The sequence below is a fragment of the Neoarthrinium moseri genome (assembly GCF_022829205.1).
Source record: "Neoarthrinium moseri strain CBS 164.80 chromosome Unknown scaffold18_Wmoseri_CBS_16480, whole genome shotgun sequence".
Classification (NCBI taxonomy): Eukaryota; Fungi; Ascomycota; class Sordariomycetes; order Amphisphaeriales; family Apiosporaceae; genus Neoarthrinium; species Neoarthrinium moseri.
In genome coordinates, this window is record NW_026055132.1 from 281,410 (window position 1) to 303,603 (window position 22,194).

General features: G+C 53.2%; 8 protein-coding genes across 8 annotated transcripts; 2 read left to right on the plus strand and 6 right to left on the minus strand.

The window, feature by feature from the left end:
• Window positions 1-961: 961 nt before the first annotated feature.
• JN550_005702 (uncharacterized protein) lies at window positions 962-3,625 on the minus strand (the record flags this gene model as incomplete). The annotated part of the gene is made up of 3 exons (XM_049317358.1): window positions 962-1,624; window positions 1,670-1,876; window positions 1,943-3,625. The coding sequence occupies 3 exons, from the start codon at window positions 3,623-3,625 to the stop codon at window positions 962-964; spliced, it is 2,553 nt and encodes an 850-aa protein (XP_049172324.1).
• A 1,625-nt stretch (window positions 3,626-5,250) lies between these two features.
• Window positions 5,251-6,150, minus strand: JN550_005703 (uncharacterized protein; the record flags this gene model as incomplete). The annotated part of the gene is made up of 1 exon (XM_049317360.1): window positions 5,251-6,150. The coding sequence occupies one exon, from the start codon at window positions 6,148-6,150 to the stop codon at window positions 5,251-5,253; it is 900 nt and encodes a 299-aa protein (XP_049172325.1).
• Window positions 6,151-8,445: 2,295 nt separating this feature from the next.
• JN550_005704 (uncharacterized protein) lies at window positions 8,446-9,201 on the plus strand (the record flags this gene model as incomplete). The annotated part of the gene is made up of 1 exon (XM_049317361.1): window positions 8,446-9,201. One exon carries the CDS (start codon window positions 8,446-8,448, stop codon window positions 9,199-9,201), a length of 756 nt encoding a protein of 251 aa, XP_049172326.1.
• Window positions 9,202-9,248: 47 nt separating this feature from the next.
• On the minus strand, window positions 9,249-9,993 carry JN550_005705 (uncharacterized protein; the record flags this gene model as incomplete). Its single annotated transcript, XM_049317362.1, has 2 exons — window positions 9,249-9,890; window positions 9,946-9,993. The coding sequence occupies 2 exons, from the start codon at window positions 9,991-9,993 to the stop codon at window positions 9,249-9,251; spliced, it is 690 nt and encodes a 229-aa protein (XP_049172327.1).
• Window positions 9,994-10,674: 681 nt separating this feature from the next.
• JN550_005706 (uncharacterized protein) lies at window positions 10,675-12,056 on the minus strand (the record flags this gene model as incomplete). The annotated part of the gene is made up of 5 exons (XM_049317363.1): window positions 10,675-10,831; window positions 10,900-11,066; window positions 11,140-11,553; window positions 11,608-11,706; window positions 11,760-12,056. The coding sequence occupies 5 exons, from the start codon at window positions 12,054-12,056 to the stop codon at window positions 10,675-10,677; spliced, it is 1,134 nt and encodes a 377-aa protein (XP_049172328.1).
• Window positions 12,057-13,573: 1,517 nt separating this feature from the next.
• Window positions 13,574-14,214, minus strand: JN550_005707 (uncharacterized protein; the record flags this gene model as incomplete). The annotated part of the gene is made up of 4 exons (XM_049317364.1): window positions 13,574-13,647; window positions 13,710-13,872; window positions 13,930-14,060; window positions 14,121-14,214. The coding sequence occupies 4 exons, from the start codon at window positions 14,212-14,214 to the stop codon at window positions 13,574-13,576; spliced, it is 462 nt and encodes a 153-aa protein (XP_049172329.1).
• Window positions 14,215-15,761: 1,547 nt separating this feature from the next.
• On the plus strand, window positions 15,762-17,268 carry JN550_005708 (uncharacterized protein; the record flags this gene model as incomplete). The annotated part of the gene is made up of 5 exons (XM_049317365.1): window positions 15,762-15,902; window positions 15,994-16,117; window positions 16,190-16,313; window positions 16,392-16,849; window positions 16,922-17,268. 5 exons carry the CDS (start codon window positions 15,762-15,764, stop codon window positions 17,266-17,268), a joined length of 1,194 nt encoding a protein of 397 aa, XP_049172330.1.
• Window positions 17,269-18,144: 876 nt separating this feature from the next.
• JN550_005709 (uncharacterized protein) lies at window positions 18,145-19,968 on the minus strand (the record flags this gene model as incomplete). The annotated part of the gene is made up of 4 exons (XM_049317366.1): window positions 18,145-19,213; window positions 19,269-19,802; window positions 19,851-19,899; window positions 19,962-19,968. The coding sequence occupies 4 exons, from the start codon at window positions 19,966-19,968 to the stop codon at window positions 18,145-18,147; spliced, it is 1,659 nt and encodes a 552-aa protein (XP_049172331.1).
• Window positions 19,969-22,194: the final 2,226 nt, after the last annotated feature.

The window sequence follows — 22,194 nt, forward strand, 5'->3', positions numbered from 1 at the left end:
CACTGTACGCACATAGTTCAAAGACCTGTGTGGGTTAGCGGTTGAGCTCCTTTTCTCCAGGGCTATCTCTCGACACACGTCCGCTTTCCCCCCCATCCCATCCCCCCAAAAAAGGACCCCAGAAGCAGGCATTCCGACCACCACACCACATGTATCGCGCCGCGCCGTCGCCGCCGCCTGCATGTGAAGGAATGGAGGCGCTTCCGGCCGTCTAGCCCATCCACCCCGTCCAATCCCGTCTGCACGTCACCCGCACCTCTATCGCATCTGCCAAGCATTTTTTTTTCGAGTCAGTAACGTGACCTGTCGCGTGCCCACGGTGTGCAGATATGGCGGAAGCCCAAACGTGCTCTCCTACATATACAGTGTCTCGAATGTCAAATCTACAACATCTGCCCTGCACTTGCTAGTTGGGATGAGTCCATCGGCCCGCTCGGCGAGCCACGTATGGCCGGGCTGTCTGATCCGTCGAGTACCACACGGGATTGTAGCCAATAGCAATCGAAGGGCTGACAGAGGACAACGCTATGCGATGCGTGGGGTCTGGACTTAGGGGAGACGTATACTCACTCCACCAAGGTCGACCACAGCTCAACCCAATTCATTCCAAGTCGCACAGGTCAATGCAAGGATCCTCGTGTCACAGCGTCACAAAGAATGGCATATATGTAATCATCATGAATTCATCTAGGAAACCTTCCGATTTTGTACCGTGGTATCTCAGAGTCCCTCCATCCCTTGCCGCAAAAACCACGAAACGCCTGCCGCCCTGAAAACAAGCAAACGATGTTCTGGCCTTTGTCCATAACTCCCCGAAAGACAAGAACACCCTGAAAACGATACCATGCGGATGTGAATACAAGAACTGTGGGTGTCTGCTGCCTCCTGCCTTATGAACGGCCGCGACCGTCTTGATTATGCTGTCATTGCCACGACAGGAATAAGCAGTTGGGTGCTGCCACTACTCCTCTTCCGAGTCTTCCGGCTCAGCAGCAGTCGTAGCGCCGGCCGCGGTGTGCCATGCGCCATGTGCGAGGTTAGTGTACGCCGTGTTGTCATTGGCCGATGATGCGTATGCACCGTTGAAAACGTTGACAACCGGACCGGAGGCTACAGGAGGGCCAACCGAGGGGGCAGAATCAGACTGAAGACCAAGCATAGGCCCGCTGGTGTCCATGGGCTCATAGCCAGCAGCTGGCGCAAAGACGTTGCTGAAGCTGTTCGAAGACTCCACTGCGGTCTGGCCTTGGCTCACAGGTGCAATCGAGTTGAAGAAGGGGGCAGGCTGCGGGGCCTGGGGTCTGGCGGTGGTCGTGTAGCTAGAGGTGATCGGTAGAGGACTGCGCAGGCCAAAAGCTGACGGATCTGCAACTCCAGCTCGTCCAGCGGTGCCAAATCGATTGACCTCGGATTGAATGGCGGTGGACCCAACGGCAGGCGCCTCGCAATCACCAGCCGTATCAGGAGTGACAACGGGGGCATCGGCACGTGCCTTTGCCTTCTGGCTTTTGGGATTCTTCAGGACTCTGTGAAAAGCCATGCCGTGGGCCTTGTCGACGGCGGGGCCCGCGGTTTTGGCCTGATTGCCACGAGCTCCAGGAGCGCCGGCACCAGGACGAGGCTCCTACTTCTCGTCTCGGGTGACCTTTGCTGCATGCACGGCGCTGACCTTGTTGATCCAAGCCGCGTTGGGCTGCGGCCGGCGAACGGTGCGCAACTCGTCAGATGTGAGGCCGGGGATGCGGATGTTGTAGACGCGCTCAAGCACTAGCTGCAGGTCGCGCGTTTCGAGGACCTTGGACCCGCGCTCCTTGGCAAGTCGGGCAGCCATGTGACAGACATTGTCAATAAAATTATCAGCAACCTGGTGAATGGACTGGAGGCGTTGTTAGCATCAGATGTGAAAATACAAAGAGCTCAGTGAACTGTGGTGAACACGTACCTCTTCAACGTCTGGGGTCAAGTAGTTGCCATCTTGTCCAGGTGGACCGCCGCCGCACACCTGTCTGACGAGCTCATCCAGCTTCTTCTTGTTCATCACATGCTCACCCTCGGTCTCAAACGAGTACGCCGGGTTCTTGGGAACTTGAGGTTGATTCATGGTGCCTCCGCTGATACCGATGCCACCTCCAAGAGTCGGGCGACCAGGTGGAACTCCGCCGCCAGTCGCAACAGGCTGAGGAACCTGCTGTAATTTTTCGGGCAGCTGCTTTGGGATGGGCATCTTCTGGACAGCGACGCCTGCAGCGGGGGTGGGGTGCGCGTGTGGGTGACCTTGTTGTGTTGCACCCGGCGCGATGCCAGCGGATCCAGGCGTAGTAGCCGGTGCACCTCCTGCACTTCCGGGTTGATTGAGAGTCGGAATGGAGCCTGTCGATTGTCTGTGGTTTGCGATCTGCATCGCAGCCTGGTGGGTAAGTGGTCTGGCAGCGCCTGGTGGCCCAGCAGTTGTTGGTGTTGCAGCCTGAGGGGTCTGGACACGCGCCGAATTCTGAGTGGGAGTACCCGCCGACGGCATATGTGCATTTGAAGCGGCTGCAAGTGCAGTATTCACCGGGGGAGGGTGCGGGTGTGTACCGGGCTCGATCTTAACATGGGCCTGCGGGGCAGCCGCGGGTTGGGCCTGGGTGGAAGGCGCCGTCGCCTGGGTCGCCGGTGCTGTTGTCGCCGATGTGCTGGGTGTCTGAGGAACGCCCGGACGAGCAGCTGCTGCCGACTGCATGTTCTTGGCTGCGTCCATGGCTGCGTTGACGGAAGCCGTCGCCGCCTGCATGGGGTTTCCAGCATTGGGAGTCTGCTGGGGCCGGGGTTGTTGGGCAGCACTCTCTTGCTGTTGTGAAGAGTTCCTCACGCTCTCTACGAATCGCTTGGCCTCGCCGTGGGCCTTCTTCGAGTTTTCGATCTCGGTGAGGTATTTCTGTTGCTCCTCTGGAGAGAAGGGGTTGCCCTTCGCCTGGCGGTCCTTGGCGATGGCTTGAAGCTGTCCTATCCGCTTGCTTGACGACTCCATAATTTGAAGAGCACGAATATACTTGTCTTTGATCCCTTGCCGCCATGCTTGGGCCTTCTCGGGATCGTTGGCAAACTGAGCAGGGGGCACCAGCTTCAGAGAGTTGATATGTTGAAGAAGCTGCGGCGTCACGCCCGACTGGCCGGCTGGAGGTCCTGCCGGACGCGGAGCACCGCCAGCAGCGGGAGTCCCGCCATTCGCAGCGGGATTGCCAGGGTTCACGGCTCTCTGTTGCTGTTGCTGTTGCTGTTGCTGCTGTTGCTGTTGTTGCGCCTGGGCCTGGGCTTGAGCCATGGCGGCACGCTGAGCGGCGAGGGCAGGGTTCTGGGGCTGGCCAGGCTGGCCTCCCTGAACCTGGGCTCGGCGCATGTTGGTGACCTTGCTGAAGACCATGCGGGAGAACTCTATGATCTTCTTCCTGGCCTCGATGTGCTGGGGCGTGTCCGGGGCGTTCTTCTCCATGGTATCGTACAGGCCGCGGAGGCCCTTCTCGTACTTCTCCTTGTCGGTGTCGGAGAGGATCTCGAGGGTTCTCATCTGCTCCGGCCGGTACATGGGGATGCGCATCTGCTGGCCCTGCGCGGGGCCAGCTTGCTGCGGCGGCGGCTGGTTCATGTCGATGTCGAGGGGGCGGCGATGCCGGGGCGTCTAGATGCGGCGAGGGGCGCGTCGGTGCGCGGGCACCTCAGATGCGATGCGAGCGAGATGCGCGACAAGTCGAAACAAAGATGGTGCGCCTCCCAGAGCAAGTAGATGGCGAGCAAATGTGTAATGTGTAACGAAATGGATAGAGTAGTATGTGTCCAGATATCTAGGGGAGAGTTGAGAAGGCTGCAGAGGAAGCAGTCTCGTTTGAGAGAAATGGCAACTCTCTCGAGGTTGTTTGACTTTGGGAGTGCTAGGCAAGGCTGAAGCTTGAAGTCGAGCCGCGAGGTGAGGTCGAATCCAAACTGTGGCGCAGGCAGCCATTCAAGCCATGAGCTTAATCCGTCCGGCACAGGTAACTTAGCCTGAGGTAGGCAGGCTGGCAGGCTGGCAAGGAGGTAGGTGTCCACCTGGGCAGCAAGTGGGCCGGCCCCCCAACCCAGCCCTGGCTCCAGGGGCCCTGGAGGCTGGGAGCTAGGTTGCTAGGGGCCCCAGCGTGCTCGAGGTATTCCCATGGGGTTTCAATGTCAAGGCGAGGTTATATAACGGTGCTAGCGATGACTACCAGTACAGGTGAGAATCTGGTAGAGGTGCTGGTTCATCCTCGTTAGAGCTTTGACTCCAGACCTTCAATGTCCAACTTCTACCATTGAAAATCAGAATTGATTGTCTCAAGATGGGAGCTCCTCCCGCTGCTGCGGAATTGCCCCTTGCAGGAAGCCGTTGGATTCTAGGTGCTTTACGTGTTGTGTGGGTCGATTTTAAAGCCCTTCCTATAGATTTGCTCAGGCTGTGTCTGCCACACAAGCAGTATGTCCAACGCCGTGTATACCTAAAATACAATATATATACCTCACCGTAGCCTACCCGCCGAACACCACATGTGTCCAAAGCTAGGGATTCTAATTGAGCTCATTTGACCAGAATGGTTGCGGTACTGATTGACAAGACATGCACCGCATCAGCCATTTATAGGTCAAGTAGGTTCCACCAGACTGTCATTTATCAGGGCCAACCCAGAGACGCGATCTCGGTTATCAAAAAGCCCACGTTCTAGTCACACATAAAAGTCGTAGATAAAATAAGACGTGATACGTTTCAATCGCTGTCCTTCACCACATGATCATTGATCTCTATACTGACCAATGAAGGTCCTTCACTACATGCGTAAACTATGTCTATATGAATATGTAAAGGGAACAGGTTTGAAGCAAGCCGTAGACATGGAATTCCACGTTGCTCCATCATCATCGTCGTCATCATCGTCATTAATCATCAACATCATCACCCAATGATTTGATACTATGCTTGCCCCGTCCGATCCTTGCGTGCATCAGTTGCTCATGGCTTGTCCGGCGTATAATGTACCCGGCCGCCGTTCTATAACAAATCCCATGTTGAGATCCGGCCTGTGCAATGGCCATAGATGTACGGTTCTCATTCAGATGGTGCCGGCTCATGTGGCCGATAGGCTCGCCATCGCTAACAGCAGCCAAGGCGGCGCGAGACACAAGAGCCAAGATCCTCAAGACGCAGGGATTGCCAGTAGGCGCAGAAGCACCGTCTTGAAAACGGTATGATATTGCCAGATTGGCTCAGTCTGAGTCAACTTCCATTGTCCAGAAAGGCAGCTCGCGAGCAAGATCAATCTCATGCTCATCCCAAACAACCTCGCCGTCACTGTTGGGCTCCTTAAGCTCAATGATGATCTCAGGAGGGATAGACAGCAGACTATGCCGGTTTACTTTTCGGCGGATTCGGCGCTGAACCGACTCTCCGTTGTCCCAAGGCTGGAGGTCCTCGCGGTCCGAGTCACTTCCGCGCTCGCTGACAGTCCTCTTGCTGATGCTGCCAGAGGTCATGCGCCTGATTCTCCGGTTCTGGCGCTGGAGTTTAAGGTTCTTCATGAACTCACTGCCATCTTCCGAGTCAAGATCTGAGTCGTCCGAGTCAAAGGTGACATCTCCCATGCTGTTCACAAGCTGTGGGTCAACTTCAGACTGGGTCCTGGACGCGCTGCGCTCTGACTCGGCGTCTTCGTAATCGTAGGGCTGCAACACATCCGCTCGGTCCTCATCGTCGTCGCTGTCCATGGCGTCTTCATCGTCCTCGCTACATTCTTCAATCTCGAATGTGGCCTCGACAATGACCTGTGTAGAGGGGATGTGCGAAACGCTGATGCGCGGTTCAGAAACATTGGACACGGGCGACTGCGGAGGACTGGCAGAAGTTTCCGAGTCGTCATCCGATGAGTCCGACGACTGTGGTGAGAGTTCTTCTGGGCGAATGCCCTGAACGTAGGCGAACTGGGAGCCCACACCGCCTAAAGGCGGGATGCTAGGCCGGCGCGGTCCTCCGCGGGCACTAGGCCGGTCGTCCGGGCCAGCGCCGGCCTTGCGGTTGAACTTGGGAGAGCCAGTGGTCGGCGTCTCTGGTGGCGAGGTAACATCGAGTCCCGCCCGGGAAGTGTTGATCGTTGGTGTATGTGGTCGCATCTTTGCAGCTTTTGGCGGAGAAACTCCCCCAATGCGAGGTAAGATCTTATCAGGTTTATTTTTATTTTTTTTCTCTCCCCTTCCGTCCCAATCGAGATGTGGGGTCAGAATCGCGGGGTGGTAGTGAAGTGGGATGACGAGGGGCTCAAGGCGTCAAGAACCAAAGGACAGGACTCCAGTATGGAGAAGACAGTGGACTCTTGTGACTTGTCATGATAGTTCAGTGGGTTTCGTGGGATCGTGTGTGAGGACGCCGCCGATTCCCAACAAGGTTTTGCGGGAATAAATGGCGGTGTTGCGAGCAGAGTCCGACTTGGGCCGGTGATAGGGTTGGGTTTGGTCGACTTGGACAAGTCAGGTAGAGGAGAAGCTTGCTCAGTCGTATTGCGACGACGTGGCCAAAGACGCGAGGTCGAGGAAGAGTCGGAGAATATTTGAACTACCCTTCGGACTTCCAGAAACGGGTGCGTGTAGTGCTGGGAAATCCAAGGGGTAGAGAGGCAACTGGGAGAATGCGCTGGCCGGGCGTTTCAAATGCAAATTTTAATGGAGACAAGACGAGACGAGAGATACCGTTTTGTATTGCTGTAGCCCGAAGCCCAATGTGCCAGAAGAACAGAGCGCAGGGTGCAGCCTTGGGGCCGGGGCGAGGAGCAAACTTATAACGCCGAGCAGATATAATCTCGTGGAGAGCATGAGTAAGATAGGCTTGCGGGATCACGGGGGGTTTATTTGGTAGCTGGTAGCTGGGATGATTTCACGAGCCAGATAGGATAGCAGCCAACCGCCTAGTTAGCCCGCGTTCGGGGGATGTCGCAATGTGTCTTGGTCGTCTATGGCCGATTTGGGCAGCAATGCTCCCGGGAATCCCTGGTCAAGTCAGGGTCTGACTTCCGGGGCGTGACATGTCGGCTATCCAGAAAGAACTCGACAACTAGACGATAGGATGCTGGCGACGGAAGCAGGCATTTGAAAGGGGGGAAATGACTCTTCGCCAGCAACGGGAGGATGCGGTGGGAGGAGGTCGGATTATGAGAGGCATTGGATGAGTTGTCAATTGGGGGGGCAACTTTGCACCCTGATGAAGGACGACCAAAGACGATTCGCGGGCAGAGCGCTGGCTTGCTGGACCGGCTGTGCTGGCTGCACGCACCGGGGGCCACTCGGGCCAGGGCGTATCAGAGGCTCTTCAGCAGAAAAAGCAAGTCGATGAGTGGGAGGATCCAAAATAGGCATTGGGATCAGGTAGAAAACCGTGCCCAATGAACGATGTCCCCGTCCCTGCGAGCTGCAGGAAGGGCCGGCAGGAAAAGCGAAAAAAATAGTGAGGTGGAGATGGGCAATAGGCCCTCTTTGGCAGTTCGGAGAAGAAACTTGCTGCCGCCGATCTGCGATGTCGTGCCGCCAGCGTGCTGACTGATCGGGCGCGTGCCAATTGATGTCTGTGAGTGAGATGGTGAGATATTGACTCTGCCGGCCGTCACCTTCTCGACGTCCATGGTGGAGGGAGGAGGATGTGCTGCTGGGAAGCGTCGGGAGATCTGCCAATGTAACTGCTTTGACCACGACCCCCAGAGCTGCTCCCGAGGTCGTGCTTAACCTGCCGAAGGGCGGATGAAACCGCTAGTTGACCGGTGGGCCAACTGGCTGAAGTTGAGCACTCCTAGTTAGGTGGTATGTAGAGCTGTCTAGGCCTTTGGTGACTGTAAGTGGCTGCATGGAATTATTAGTTAGGTGGGATTCATCTGATGGTTGATTGAATTGCTGCCCGTCATCAATTCCATCCAATCCCAACCGGAGCCAGCCAGAAAATTCCAGGCCATTGTGCCGGTGCCAGGTGGTGATTTCTGGGTGGATGATCACGGATGTCAGCACAGCACAGCACAGCACAGCACCAGCCAGAGCATAAGAGTTGGACGCCACCTGAAACTCCCTAGCATCCACGGTTCCACGGGTCCACGGGTGAGGCTGGTGGACAATGGAGCCCCCAAACACGAGCCACAACTAGAGGGGCAGCCAAGTCGCGCAGACCGACCCGCGTCGCCCAGCGTTCAACGAGCTTCCCATGCCATGTCATCGCATGGTTTGTTTACTGTCTGGTGCCGCCCTGTGTAGCATTGATCATAAGTCGTTGCCCCAATCCAATACGGCCATGCAATAATGGTGGCTGAAGCGCCGACCGTCTGATACTCTCTCCATTGACACTCTCAGGCCCAGCGCCGGTCCGCACGGTTGCCAAAGCTCGACGTCGTCCGGCACCTTGGCTGTTTCCATCCACCCATCTATCCGCCCACCATGTCGCTCCTCTCGGCGCACTTTGAGCAGATCGCCATATCGTGTCAAGGCATAGACAGTCTCCCGTTCCCGCCCCCCAAGATCTTCGCCAACGCGCTGCTCTCGAACCACGACATCACCTCGCTGATCCGAGACACCGAGGCGCATGAACGCGCCCTGTTCTCCGTCCCACCGCCTCCCCCGCCCGCCACGTCGCAGAACCCGGACCCGCCCAAGGAGTCCTCACGACGCCAGACCGTCTTCAACGTTGCATCGGGAGAGGTGACAACCTCGGGCCCCAGCGCCGCCAGGAATGCCGGTGCGCCGCGGCGCCACACGGCTGTCGCTGCCGTGCTCGGCGGCGATCTGCACGACCAGATCCGCAAGAGCGAAAGGGGCCGAAACAAGGACCACGTCGACGTCGAGATCTTGCTCAGGGGCGCCGAGAAGCTGTGCGGCGTCTACCCCCTGCCCGGCGCCCTCGAGCGCATACCCATGCAGCGGGCCAAGTACTCGCAGCACCTCAACACACTGGCATACTACGAAGCCAGGGTGGCGGACCAGGTCGAGGCGCTGGGCCGCATGAACAAAGACATGTGGAGCGAGGACGAGGAAGACGAAGGCGAAGACGAGGAGCTCGACGAGAGCGAGATCCTGACGGAAGACGACCTGCGCAGGGAAGAGGAGGAGGTCCGGGAACTGGACAAGAAGAAGAGGGAGCTACAGGCGAGGTTGCGCGCCATGGAAAAAGACCTCGGCGGCCTGCTCCATATGTGAACAATCTTATTAACGACAATGACAAATGATACCCCTTTACGACCTCCCTAACTACAGACCCCCGAGTCAAACGAAGCCGACGACTTGCCCTCTTTCGCAGCAACGAGGACGTCGAAGAAGTCCTTGGGGTCTTGCGCCCCGTCCACCTCGTACGCCCCCTGGATTGTGAAATTGGGCACGCCGTGTATCCCTTTTGCGTACGCCTCTGCGACCTCGCCGTCGACTTCCTTGCCACCCTTGTCGCTCTCCAGCCAGGTCTTCGCCTCGCCGCGGTCAACACCGGCCTTGGCTGCCGCATCCGCCAGCATGTCGAAGCTGGTGATATCTCCGTTCTCCTCAAAGTAGCTCTTGAACAGCTCCATGACCACCTTGTTCTCGGTCTCGTTGCCCTTGGCCTTGGCGAGCTGGATCAGGCGGTGGGCGTTCCGCGTGTTGCCGATCTTGCTGTCCGTGCAGAACTTGATCCCGTCCTGGAGCCCCTGCTTCCGGAGCGCCTCCCGCATCATGGGCAGGCGGTCCTTTCCGAACCGCTGCTCCATGCGCTGCGTCAACGGGATGCCAGTCTTGGGCGCCTCGGGGTCGAGGTAAAACGCCGACCACGATACGCTGAATGTGTCATCTTTGCCCCCTGGGTACACCTTCTTGTAGAGCTCAATGCCCTTGTCTAGACGCTTCTTGCCGAGATAGCACTAGGTATCATGTCAGCTGCTTGTCATCCCCTTCACGTAGTGTTTGACAACTTACAAATGGACAGACTGGGTCTGAGATGACTTTGATTTTGAAGTGCGTCATGATGACTTCTTTGTGTCTGCCCGATCGACTGCGGATATTTTCGGCTGTAAAGTTTTGTTGGTGTGCCGCCGGTACATATACATGTGCAGGGAAGTTCAGGGGCCGGGCGGCGGACCGATATTAATGGGCCTGCCCGGAGACTTTTGATGACAAATCGGAGCGGACGATCTGCCGTGTGCGGCTTAGCGACACCGAGGTCCGAATGGGTCTCGCGCTGGTCATGGGTCAACTACCGTACTCTAATTAATGAGTTTCAAGTAACAGAATACGATGTCAGCTTTTTCTACAGCAGTAGACCAGCCGAGCCACCACCAAGGCGTTGGATCTCCGCGGTCGGGGCAGACTGAACTTGTAGTTGGACTCTTCAATCCTCCAAGGTTCATGAGTGTAGGCAAGACTATTACGGAAACATAATTTTTCAACTATACGATACCTATGCACATTATCCATGTCAGCGATCACGTCTCATATTTTGAGACAACTTTTTCAAGAAAATTATTATTGGAGCAGATACTTGTACCGTTTATAGATTGAGCAGAGATATGAATTAATCTAGTGGTTCTCTCGCAAAACAGTGGTGCCGCGGAGCAAGACTTCGATGGCCTCTTGCAGGCCACCAGGTAACATCTCTTCATTACTAAGGGTATGCCCTTTCTATCCACAACGCCTTGATTATAAGCCTTACATATCCCGAGCCGCCATGGTTGCGTAAATCTGAGTGTCGGGTAAGGCATTCGTGGAAGACTCTCCCCACTCAATCGTATCCTTGGCCACCGAGACGGGGGCGAAACGAGCGACGATGGTTGCCAGAGTGATCTTCTGTTCGATGGTAGAGAGGCTGCGGTGCAAGTTAGTTTTATTCGTACCATTCACTGCTCGCCGGTGGGGGTTCAGGAGTGGTCTGACTTTTGCCCGATGCATTGCCTCGATCCCCTAGAAAAGGGCTGGAAGTAATGCAGCATTTCGCTCTTCTTCTCTGGCGACACAAGCCAACGATCGGGGTTGAAGGCCTCGCAGTCGTGGAATATCTTGGGCTCCTGGTGAAGATAGAGCGGCGATGAGCTCACTATGGTCTGTGATCGGAAGTCAGTAAGACTTAAATACACGGTAAGGGCAAATAAAGAGAGCGAGAGTCCATATTCGTACCCCCGGTTTATAAAATCGCCCGTGGCTAGTCCATCCATCCTTGGGCACCACTCTGGGTAGCCTTGATCTCACGGGCGAGCTTAATCTCATTCCCTCCTTGAGGCAAGCATCCAACAACGGGAGGTGGTCGAGGTCGTTGAAGGACGGCCGGGCGTCCTTGTTTGGCATGAACGGAGCGACCTCCTGGCGGAGCCTTTCAAAGATTTCCGGGTTCTTGATCAAATGATATGTTGCGGTGCTGAGTGTGACAGCCGTGGTATCGGTTCCAGCAATGATCATCAAGATCCCCTCTGCAATCAGATGCTCGTCGCGTAGCTGTATGCCCTGCTTGGAGGCGTTGGCTGACATGGCTTTAAACATTGTCCATTCCACATGCGATGTTGTTTTCATCGCCTCTAGGCCTCTCTTGGCAGCCTGAGACATATTAGTATTCATCGTTGCTAAAGCATGACGGTTGGGGCAGCCTACCAATCCAAGATTCAGAACCGGGTCTGGAAACCCCGGTATCGTGATCTTATTCTTGGAGAGAAAGCGGAGGACCTTCCGAACGAAAGGGATATGTTGAGTCTGTATATGTCAGCCTGGTATTCCTGTGTGTGGTGAGGCATATCATCACGTACAACGACCGATCCAGTGGCGGTGTCTCCAATCTGGTCAATGATGGGGTCGTTGAGGTCCTCGGATTCTATCGCTTTCGGCGTTGCGCCGAACACGAATTCGGTGATCAGATCGAGCGTCATACAGCGATATCCAGCGAGGAGGGGGAACTCTTTCCCAGACTGCGCGAACGGCATCATTCGGCCGACCAGCTGCTGCACAAAGTCGTAAATGACCGACTCCTGCTGGAGGATCGTCGTTTTGGAGAAGGCATGGGACATGAGCCGTTTATCATGCGAGTGCTGATCACGGTCGGTCATGGTGAAGAGATTGTCCGCCTGGTCTACGAAGGCGTTGTAGAAATACCTAGCCTTGTCAAACTTTGTGCCTTGACAGTATACCTCGCTAAACGAGCCTGCATCGTTGAAAGAGACCTCATTGGGAGATATCCTGACGATCGGGCCAGTTCATAGTATAAGCATTTTGTATGATATTTCGGCTTAGAAGGGTAGTACCAAGTTTGTGGTGCAGCTGTAGTATCTTGTCGTGTACGTGTCCTTCCAGCTCGTTGGCGAAAAGCCACAGATCAGTCGCTCTCGCCAGCAGAGGACCTGGAACATCGCGCAAAGGGTGGAGAAATAGGTTGTAGAAAATTTGAGCCAGCGGGTATACAATCAGCAAAGCTATCCCGCCATAGAAGCTAAGGCTCGCAAAGCTTTGCTCCATTGTGCTCAGTTAGGTACGGTAATCGGTCGCTGAGTGATGTCGTTAGTAATGGAAGCTAAAAAAAAAAAAACCAACAACAGCCAAGACAATAAATACCATCAATTCAATCGTATAACGGGCTGCACTAGGTGCTTCCCTTATTTATACGTGTGTGGCTCTCTCACTTATTCCAAAGAGGAGGTTGTCGAAACTGGAATTGGTACAAGGGTAGCAACCCGACTCCGGTCCTTATGTCAGCGGTCGGCCGAAAAGTGCGAGGAAGTGCTACTACGACTCACTTACCCAGTATTATTGCAGCAATCCACGGAAAGGTGGTTGGTGCCAAGGCGGCAGTCAGGTCGGGACTTGGTTCCAGGAGATCCATGCGGAGCTCGTGCGTCATCTTCATTGGTACAGGCGGCTCGGCCAGATCCGTGATGCCAGTCTGTCACGAGATCGACGTCCCGACCTACCCCCGGGCTATCCGTGCAAAGTGGATTCTATAGCGAACGGAAAGTTACGTGCATGCGGGCCGGCCCAACCAGCACTTCGATAACACCAAGATTGTGGCACCAATGCGAAAAGCTTTAAAGCACGATCCATTCCCGCTGTCACTGTCCTGGGCTATGGATCCCTCCTGTGGGAATTCCATTCACCACAGCTCGGTGATCACCCGCCGGGAGTCCGACATACGAGAGCGGGAAAATGGTACAGTCCGGCGCATGCGGATGCCGTTGCAAAGCCGTTCCGAGTAGAGAAGCACTGGACACCAAGCAATATGCAAAAGAGCGATGATTGACCGAAAGTCTCAAAGAGAAGAGGTAACTCAAACGAGGCAAAGGCACTTGGACATGCGGTTACGTGGCTACAAGGCCAGACACTCAGGAGCGGCACACGGACGACGGCTCCAACAAGGACACTGGATACCGCATATCGACATCACCCTTTTTTGTTCTTGCTTGATGGTGGGATAAGCACGGTGTTGTACTGTGATTGCATTCAGTAGGAAACATCTACACCATGGGCGTTCTTCATTATGCCACCGCTACCGACTCTTCATGGCGATTGTTAGTCCACAGCAAGAACCAGCAAGGGTCCTGCTGAATGAAACCATGTCACCATTTCGGGCGCCTTATTTCTTGGCAGCAGCCTTGGCCAAGTCTGCGAGAGCGTCACGGCGCTTGAACTTGGCATCTTGGATAACGCCTGAATCCGCACGTTAGTAACGATCACGGCAACTCTGGTAGGAGGGAACAGGGACGACTCACCAGCGTCGGCATCGCTGGAGAAGTTGCCAGTCCATTCGACAAAAGTGCTGCCCTCAAGGTCACCCGAGGTGACGGAGTAGCAGCGGATGGTGCTGACCACGCTGGTGTAGGTCAACTCCGGCTTGGCGGTGATGACACTGTAGGTGATGTAGTGGTTGAGGGTCTAACAGCAAGTTAGAAATGAGCAATTCAAGCACGAAGACCACCAGGTGGAGCTTACGCTGTGCTCCTCTTGCTTGACCTCAAGCTCAGTGCCGTCGTTGAAGGTCCACTTGACGACGTCGGTCTCCTCCTGGGACTTTGTGAACTCGCTCTGCTTCAGAGCAGACCAGAAGTCACTAAAGTTCTGGACTGGCAAGCTAAGGATCAGCCATTGGATGCTTTGGGAGCAGCGACAACCTCAGCACTCACGCTTGATGTGGTGCCAGACGTGGCTGAGAGGGGCCTTGATGACGGCGCTCTCGACGACCGAGGTCGATGTGGGGATAGCGGTGTTGGAGGCCATGGTGGTGAGTTGCGTGGTTGACGTGGTGTGGGTTCGGAGATGAGATGAAGTTGAGAAACGCTCAGTCACGCCTGTTCAATGTGTCAAACTTAAATGAGGTAGCTGTTTGTACGGACGACTCCTCATTGGAAGAGAAGGAGGCTCTGTTTGCCTGGCATGCAGGTTCAACGTCATGCAACCTCATCTGGAAAGCGGGGCCCCTCAGGGCAAAAATTGTGAAGGCGCTAGTCAAACCGCATCAATTCTCACCACAATAAGATGGTGGAAGTGCTAAGGCGCGATGCTTTTGTTACATAATGATATAGTACTTTTTTACTCCTCCCACAGATGCCTCAGAGTCAAGCCCACAGTCACATGCAATCTCGAAATCTGCTCAACGCCGCCTGGCTCTTCGGCATCCGGAGGGGAGTGCACCGACCTTACGCATATACTGCTACCACTATTCTGATACTCATCCAGTTCAGTCATCGAGCTGGAATTTTAGGGGATACATCTGCGGGTGGAGCACACGGCATTCTTTTCTCACGGGCAGTGCGTGGCGCTGAATGTCTGCCTAGGGACGATAGCAGTTGCACTCAACACTACCTGTTAACTGCTGCTGAGGGCCCGCACGTTCTATTGTGAATCGCTAGCTGTGCTGCCTGAGTTCTACTTCTTAAAGAGGCTACCTATACAATTTGATCTTTATGAGATCCATCTCTCGCTAACCTCATTCCACGCCAGTTGATTGGCACGTTAATAGGCTCAGCATCGGTTCAGCCTCCTCCGGGGCGATCGAGCCACAGCTCAGGTTGGCAGGTGGAGAAGCTCAAGCCTGGGACCACCTGGGTACTACTATAACAGGCCACCGGTTTTCTTCCGGCATCGCGATGTAAGGGTACAAACAGTCGGCTTTAATCTGGTCTACCGTTACATTCTCAAATGTGTTAATTGCGTGAATTTGCCACAGGCCCAAGCGCTGGGCGCCGCGGGGAAGTCGAAGGTGTTGGTTGTAAGATCCTTGACAATGAATCCTAAGGCGTAGAACAGTGGGTGTCTTCATTCTAGGTATGGAGTAGGTACTTTGTTGAACGTAAGCCATATGTATTGTGCTCCAACACCACTCTTCTATGGGCCCATATGTATGCAAGGGGTATCCTGCATCTTGAAATCGTGCAAAGATGCACATAATGATACCAAGGAGATCCTGCATATGCATCAGCAACCATAGGTCGCACACCAACTAACCAATTACCGCCATGTAGCTCTTTGTGAAGTTACAAGGATGTCTCCCACACAAGGGTAAGAGGGGTACGTGACGAACGGCCAATGATAGAAGAGCAGCACACACAACTGCCTGGAGTCCCAATCATGTTGTGTTATAATATGCAGTTGTAACAGTACAGGATGCAGAGGCTTTGATTTTCCAGGCAATGGCAAAAGCTCCCCTCTCCGAAGTGTTTAAAGTTGGCCTTGTCTCATTTTGTCCAGCATCCTCACTTCGCAACCATGCGTCATTTTTGTCCTTGAAACTTCCCTGTAATCGACTCGAAGTGCCATCATAGAAGATGGAATACACACTTAATGATGCTCTTGACCTGGCTGCAAAGCTAGATGATGCCATTCGCAACTCAGAGGCCATTAACAGGCTGCAAGATGATGGACTCCGGCGCAGGCTACGGGAAGCAAGCCGGAAGCTGAGTATCGCGGTAGAGGCACCAGGGGACACTGTGCACAGAATCTCCAATACAGCAAGTGCCACTTTCCACCTACATGGATTGCAAAGTTAATCATAAACAGCCACTCCAACTTGCCTTGGCTCGCATTGGTGTAGAAAGGGGGATATTTGACTTGCTCTCCAAAGGAGACATACTTACTAGCGCCGATCTGGCGACTCAGACTCAGATCGATCCGGTGCTCTGCCGTATGATATCTTTACTCCGAAATAAAACGCCAATGATGACTAAACGCCAATGATGACTTAACGCTAGTTTAGGGCGCCTATTACGCTACTGGCAGTCTCAAGACATGATTTCGCAGCCGAATAATGACGCTTATAAGGCGAACAACGTCACCAAAGCTCTTTCTAGTGCTAGTGGAAGCTCTGGAATAAGCTATTTGTAAGTTTCCGTTGCAAGCGAACCAAGTCTTTCCATAATCTTTATGGATGTATTGCTATTAATCTTCTGTACCGTCAGCCACGAGATGATCTCTCAGTCTTTTTGGGCTCTGCCCAAATTCATTCGAGAAACCGGTTATCAAAACCCCGAAGATCCCAACAAATGTTCTTGGCATTTTGGTCATAACACAGATTTGAATCCCTTTCCATGGCTCCGAGCCAACCCGGAACACATGCAATACTTTCTGCCTTGGATGGCAACCCAACGGGAAGGCTTGCCAATTTTTCTCGATACGATGAACGTAAATGACGAGTTTTGGAAGAAGGCCAACGATTCGACTCCCTTATTCGTTGACGTTGGTGGTGCCTTGGGCCACCAATGTATCGCGGTACGAAAGCGTTATCAGGATCTTCAAGGCCGGGTTATTCTTCAAGAACAAGGGTTTATCATTGACCAAGTCGAGTCTCACCCTCTTCCCGAATTCAAGAATGTTGAAACCATGAGATACGACTTCTTCACGCCGCAGCCTATCCAAGGTATATTGACTAATTTCCTGACGTAGAAGCTATGTATACTAGGGCCTCAACTCGACTAATTACGAGACTTAGGGGCACGCATCTATTATTTCCGAAATATTTTCCATGATTGGCCAGACAACAAGTGTATAGAGATCCTGGAGAATCTCAAAGGCGCGATGAAAGAAGACTCCGTACTTTTCATTGATGAGATGGTCCTCCCTGAGAAAGGTGCGCCTTGGAGAGCCACGCAGCTGGACATGGCTATGATGACATGTCTCGCTGCTAAAGAGCGCACCGCCATCGAATGGGAAGCACTTCTAAATAAGGGAGATTTCAAGGTACAAAGGATTTGTAAATATACCGATGAGTGCGAGGATTGTATCATCGTCGCAACTCCTAAGTCTGGGGCTGAAAACCGCCTTGCAACACTGTCTTGATCCCCAAGATTCACATTCAAGGAATGTGTTACAGTAGTGCATATCATGCCAGCCACGGGTAATTAATTTGGCTATTTCTTTAAGAAGAGTCTCATTCTGGTGAACTTAATTTCGATATTGCGCCTGGTGCATACTCCATGGAATGGAGAAAAGTCCTTATGGTGGGAAGCCAGCGATATTCTACAGTGTCCGGTACGTCATTGCTCCCAAGATATTTGGCCTTCATGGTATTCACCACAGATGCAGGCTCGTATACCTTAAAATCTTGTGTTGGCTCCACAGTCAGCGCAGTAGTCATCACGACGGCTGATACAATAACTGTCATTGTTTGGGATTCACCCGTGAAAGATCGAACAACTCGTTGATTCTTTTCTCCTTCCCATGACTCAGTCGAGCAATTAACTCCATATGGATTCGGGGCTACACTGCCTGCTACTAGCAGCAACTACTGTCAATGGCCCTTCGTCGTTTGCTACCAATCGCGCTGGAAAACCTCTTATAGTCAGTTTGAGGATTTTAAGGACCTCGATGAATTCGACATCTGGTGCAGTTAAGCCTGCCTCAGTCATTAGCCTTCCCACAACTAATCTTGTAGTGTCACTGACACCGTAACGAATCATTCTTAGCCTCTGCAGCATCCGCCACAGTCGTGTAGCTATTTCATGTGCGCGCGAAGTTCTGAGCTGGAGATAGAGTGCCTGCCTTATTTTTGAAACACTAATCGCATAATTCACTTGCTATTTGGCTAGACCACCAAGGGTACGTCAGCCAACGATAGTACATCCCCCTTACTCGCCGCATCTATGTCGAGGGTTTTCCATAAAAGTTCGCCTCGGTGGCTATATGCGAAGATGTGTATATCTCCAGTTCCGTCCGTCATTGCCCTCGAGGGCCTGCCAGCGTCTCGTTTATCAGTATTTCGAACCCATCTGTCGGCATCCATTGCTGCGCGTTGCTGTCATATCTTCTATGTAACATACTTCCATCTTCGCCCCACGCAAACACATCAATGCTTTGACTAGATACGCTGATGGCATCCGGCTGCCCCTGAATCTTCGTTGTCGCGCTGATGCGTTTCCAACTCGCCCATTGGCCGTCAATTGTGAAAGCGAGATGCCACAAACCACCATCGCCGCCACGGGCGAAGATGTCCAGCGTTCCCGAAGCTCTCGATACGGCAACTGGCGGAGTGGTCACGAACCCCTTCAGATCCTCGTACTCCGACCACCTGTCTGTATCAGAATCTTTGAAGGCGTGCAGCAAATGATTGTTTGCCCTCGCGATCACAAATACGTCTAAGCGCGTATCATCTCCAGCCCAAGCAACAACTACCGGAGTGGACCATTGGTGCATGTCGCCACTTTGTACCGGTATGGCGCTTGACCAACTGTTGTCTTCTTGGTGCCATTGATAATAAAACACTGAAAGACCACTAGTGCCTTGCGACAGAACAAAGGTCTTCAACATGTCCTCATTTGGGTGGTACACGACCTGTGTAGGCGAACTGGCAAATTGATATTGTCCCGACGTGAATGCCTTTGAGTTATTCGGGCCCCCCGGCCACAACTCATCGCTATCGTGGTATTTACGGTATCCGTAGTTGTTTCCTGTGCCACTTAAATGCAACTCAGTTCTATTGGTACCTTCGCTTTCGATAGTATCTTTGTGATTTCTACGACTGACAGCGATTGACGGCTTTCTGCTAACATCGATCGTACCGCCAACCAACTCCAAATCTCGGCCGGCCGGAAGAAAGTCAGTAAGCGCCGTAGCGTTAGAGTTACGATGCTTTCTGTATATAGAATGCGTCGTGTTCTTCGTCACTGCAAATATCTCAAGATGCGGGTATCCATGGGAGATAGCGGTAGGTGCGAGCCCTGGTGCCACACTCGTCGGGCTGCCAGTCATCTCAGCCGCTGCAACTTCTTGGCTGTCATTGTGTGGCCTGCTAAAGCTGAGTTTCCTGCCTCAAAAGTTGCGTTCAATTTTGGAAGACTTACATGGTAGCACCACTGTCTCCAGAGCGTTTGGTCTGAGTACCAAGAACAGTGCCAATTGTGACGCCGACTACAACCAGAAGGCAAGTTGCTCCTATCAGGTATCCCCTTTTCCTTTTCCCACACTTCTTTCTGTTGAAGTTCAACGAGGGTCGGAGCCCAGCCGTCTTGGTCTCGCTTTCAGGGTGTACTGGGTGCAATCCGCTTGGGTCTGGTGATACCTGTGGCAAAGGGCTGTCATGACGCTCGGCCTGCAACACTTCAAGACCAGGTTGCTGGTCTCTATCGCTATCAAGCACCATGGTTCTATTCCTGGCGTACACTCTTTGCTGATTTTGGGGCTCTATATTTCGGATCCACATGATGCGGTTGAGTGAAGTAAGCTGTTCCTGGAAATGATGGTAATATGTTCCCATGCCATATTTCAGAGTCTCGACTGGAGTACCAAAATAAGCCCTAGAGCCGCGTGAATTAGGAGGATGGATGAACGCCGTGAAAAAGCAAGCTTTGTACGCGATAGATCGGCGAGGCTGGTGGCTGAGCAATCGTAATTAATCGGTTAGAAAGCCCGAGACATTCTCGTACCTGAGGATGTTGAACGCCCGCATGTGAAGCGCAGGGACACCCTCGCCAGCTAAGACATCTTGTAACTTCTGAGCCGACCTTCGGATCCTCTTCCCTTCTTGAACCACATACGCGCCATCCTCCGATTGTTTCCTTACAACTAGATATCCTAGTTAGTTCGAGATCATTGTGACCGTTACATATTGTTTCTTGAAACCATTGGCTAGTGGCCTTGACCAGTCTGTATTCCCATATTAAATGTCCCAAGATTGACTAGGAGAATCCCAAATGCCTGCTAGCCTGCATTGAATTGAGAGGCTTTGCTTACTGCACTCAGATTTCATGGCATATACCTGAAGGCAAACTTTCTTCGTCATCCTGGCAACCCGCGGTAAGTATGTAAGTGTTTGAGGATGTAGACAATCTTTCATGGAACTCCGCCGTTGAAAGCAACTGCAGCACAATACCATTATTGAGGTTTGGCACCCGATCCGTCAAACCGCCACTCGCCACTCGGTTTAGTGTAGTTTTGAGTCTCCGTGAGCGGTCAATACCGTGATGCCTGCTCGTCTATTATAAGCTCGCGGGCGGTGGCACAGACGTCGCCGGGCTGTGCTCTGCTTTGCCCTCCTCCGGTATGTCATTTGATCCAGAGAGGGCTGAGTGTGACCGCGCCGCTGAGAGGCAATGCCCTGCCAATCCTGGTTTTCGCCCTTCTGATTCAGCCAAATATGATGAGGCTTCGGTAATTGGTCAGCCAGGCTTTCCATTACCTACGTAGTCTGGGATTTCAGCATTCTTCGCCAGGACGTTCTTAGTGGAGTCTTCATGACCAGCGATGGTTGCAACGTGACTAGAATTCCAGAACTTTGTCCTGAATGACTGGTCGCGCTTGTTTCTGCACTATCCCCAGATGGCCGTCTTCGCTGGCGCTTTTAACGCCGCGACTTGACATGTCACTGCGTATTACCGCTGGTGCTTCCCGTGTTACATTATGTGGAATACGAACGCTACACCCTGGGTCTCAGGGCTCCGACCACGTCTGCAAAGCGAACTTTGGCAATGACATATTGGCCAATAGTTTACACGGTTGACTTAAGCCAGGCTACCACTTAGGTACCAATTGCTCCCTTTAGCATCTCCACCCACGGTCAACAGCATCCCCATCCTCATCGTAATCGAAGACACCTTGGAGAAACTCATCATTCAGGGTTGCTTCTGGCCTTGATTCGTGTTTGAGGCTCATATCAGCCTACTGGACCGCTATGAACAAAATTTCGGGACCAATATGTGCATAGTCAGGGAAGTGTATGATTTGTTGATGGCCCGTGATTCACTCATCTTCATACTTGAATAAGTGCAAAACCCGTACGATATACTTTTCGATATGCAGCATTTGATTTTCGGTTTCAAGTGATACATTCGGAGCCACAATGCCACGAACCCGAAGGCGGTGAGGCTCAAACGTGGCGAAAAGATATTACCGTCGTTCGACGGAGGTACATAAGAGATACCGGTCTGTGGTGGTTGCACTTGGGGAAGGGCCCTTTGGATTGTAGGGCATGCGTTGTACAATCATTGTTGCGTCACATTATACACTATGGCCGAGATCACATAGCTAGGGAGTTCAATGAGCTTGTTGCTTTGGAGAGGTTCCCCAAATGATACAGATGTCTTATCATTTCTGTCGAAGGGAACCTCAAAGCATTCAGACAGGCTTATCACGTGACATGCAGTCAGTTCCAGAAACCAAAACAGCTTGTAGTTCAACCTATTTGGCAGATAGTTCTGCGAAGAATGTATCAAGCAAGTTGTGATTGGCAGCCATATACTCGCAGATAGCAACGTGTCGTGTTCAGAGGCGACAAGCCCTGATGATCGCGGGCGCCTGTGGGGGCCAGTAGCGAAAGTCACGTGGAAGCGGCTTGCCCAATTGCAGATGCAGAACGTTCAGGCAGCAACCACGCTACTACCTGATCTGTCTCCGACTACCAGGATTGAGACGCAACATATCATGCCTAGAACATGATTGATCGGCCTCCGGCTCAAGGCTGACGAGTTTGCCTCGCCAGAAAAGCGAATCTCTACCGCAGCCGGGCGCGCAACTTGATACATAACCACGCAGAGTCCCGCACCGTTCCAGTAATCGCGGGGCAGTCAGTCGCTTCGGTGCGGCCAGCACGATGCCCGGCAAAGGAAAAAAAGGTCGGAAAATAATCCTCTGGTTCTGTGTGAGTACGGTGCCACAGCTTGTGTGATTGTCAGTTAACACAGTGAAAGTGCCAATGCGGAACGCAGAATCGCGAACCTGATCACATGTGTTGCAACGGCTATTGCCAAGCCCCGCGGTGTTCCTACTGCACAA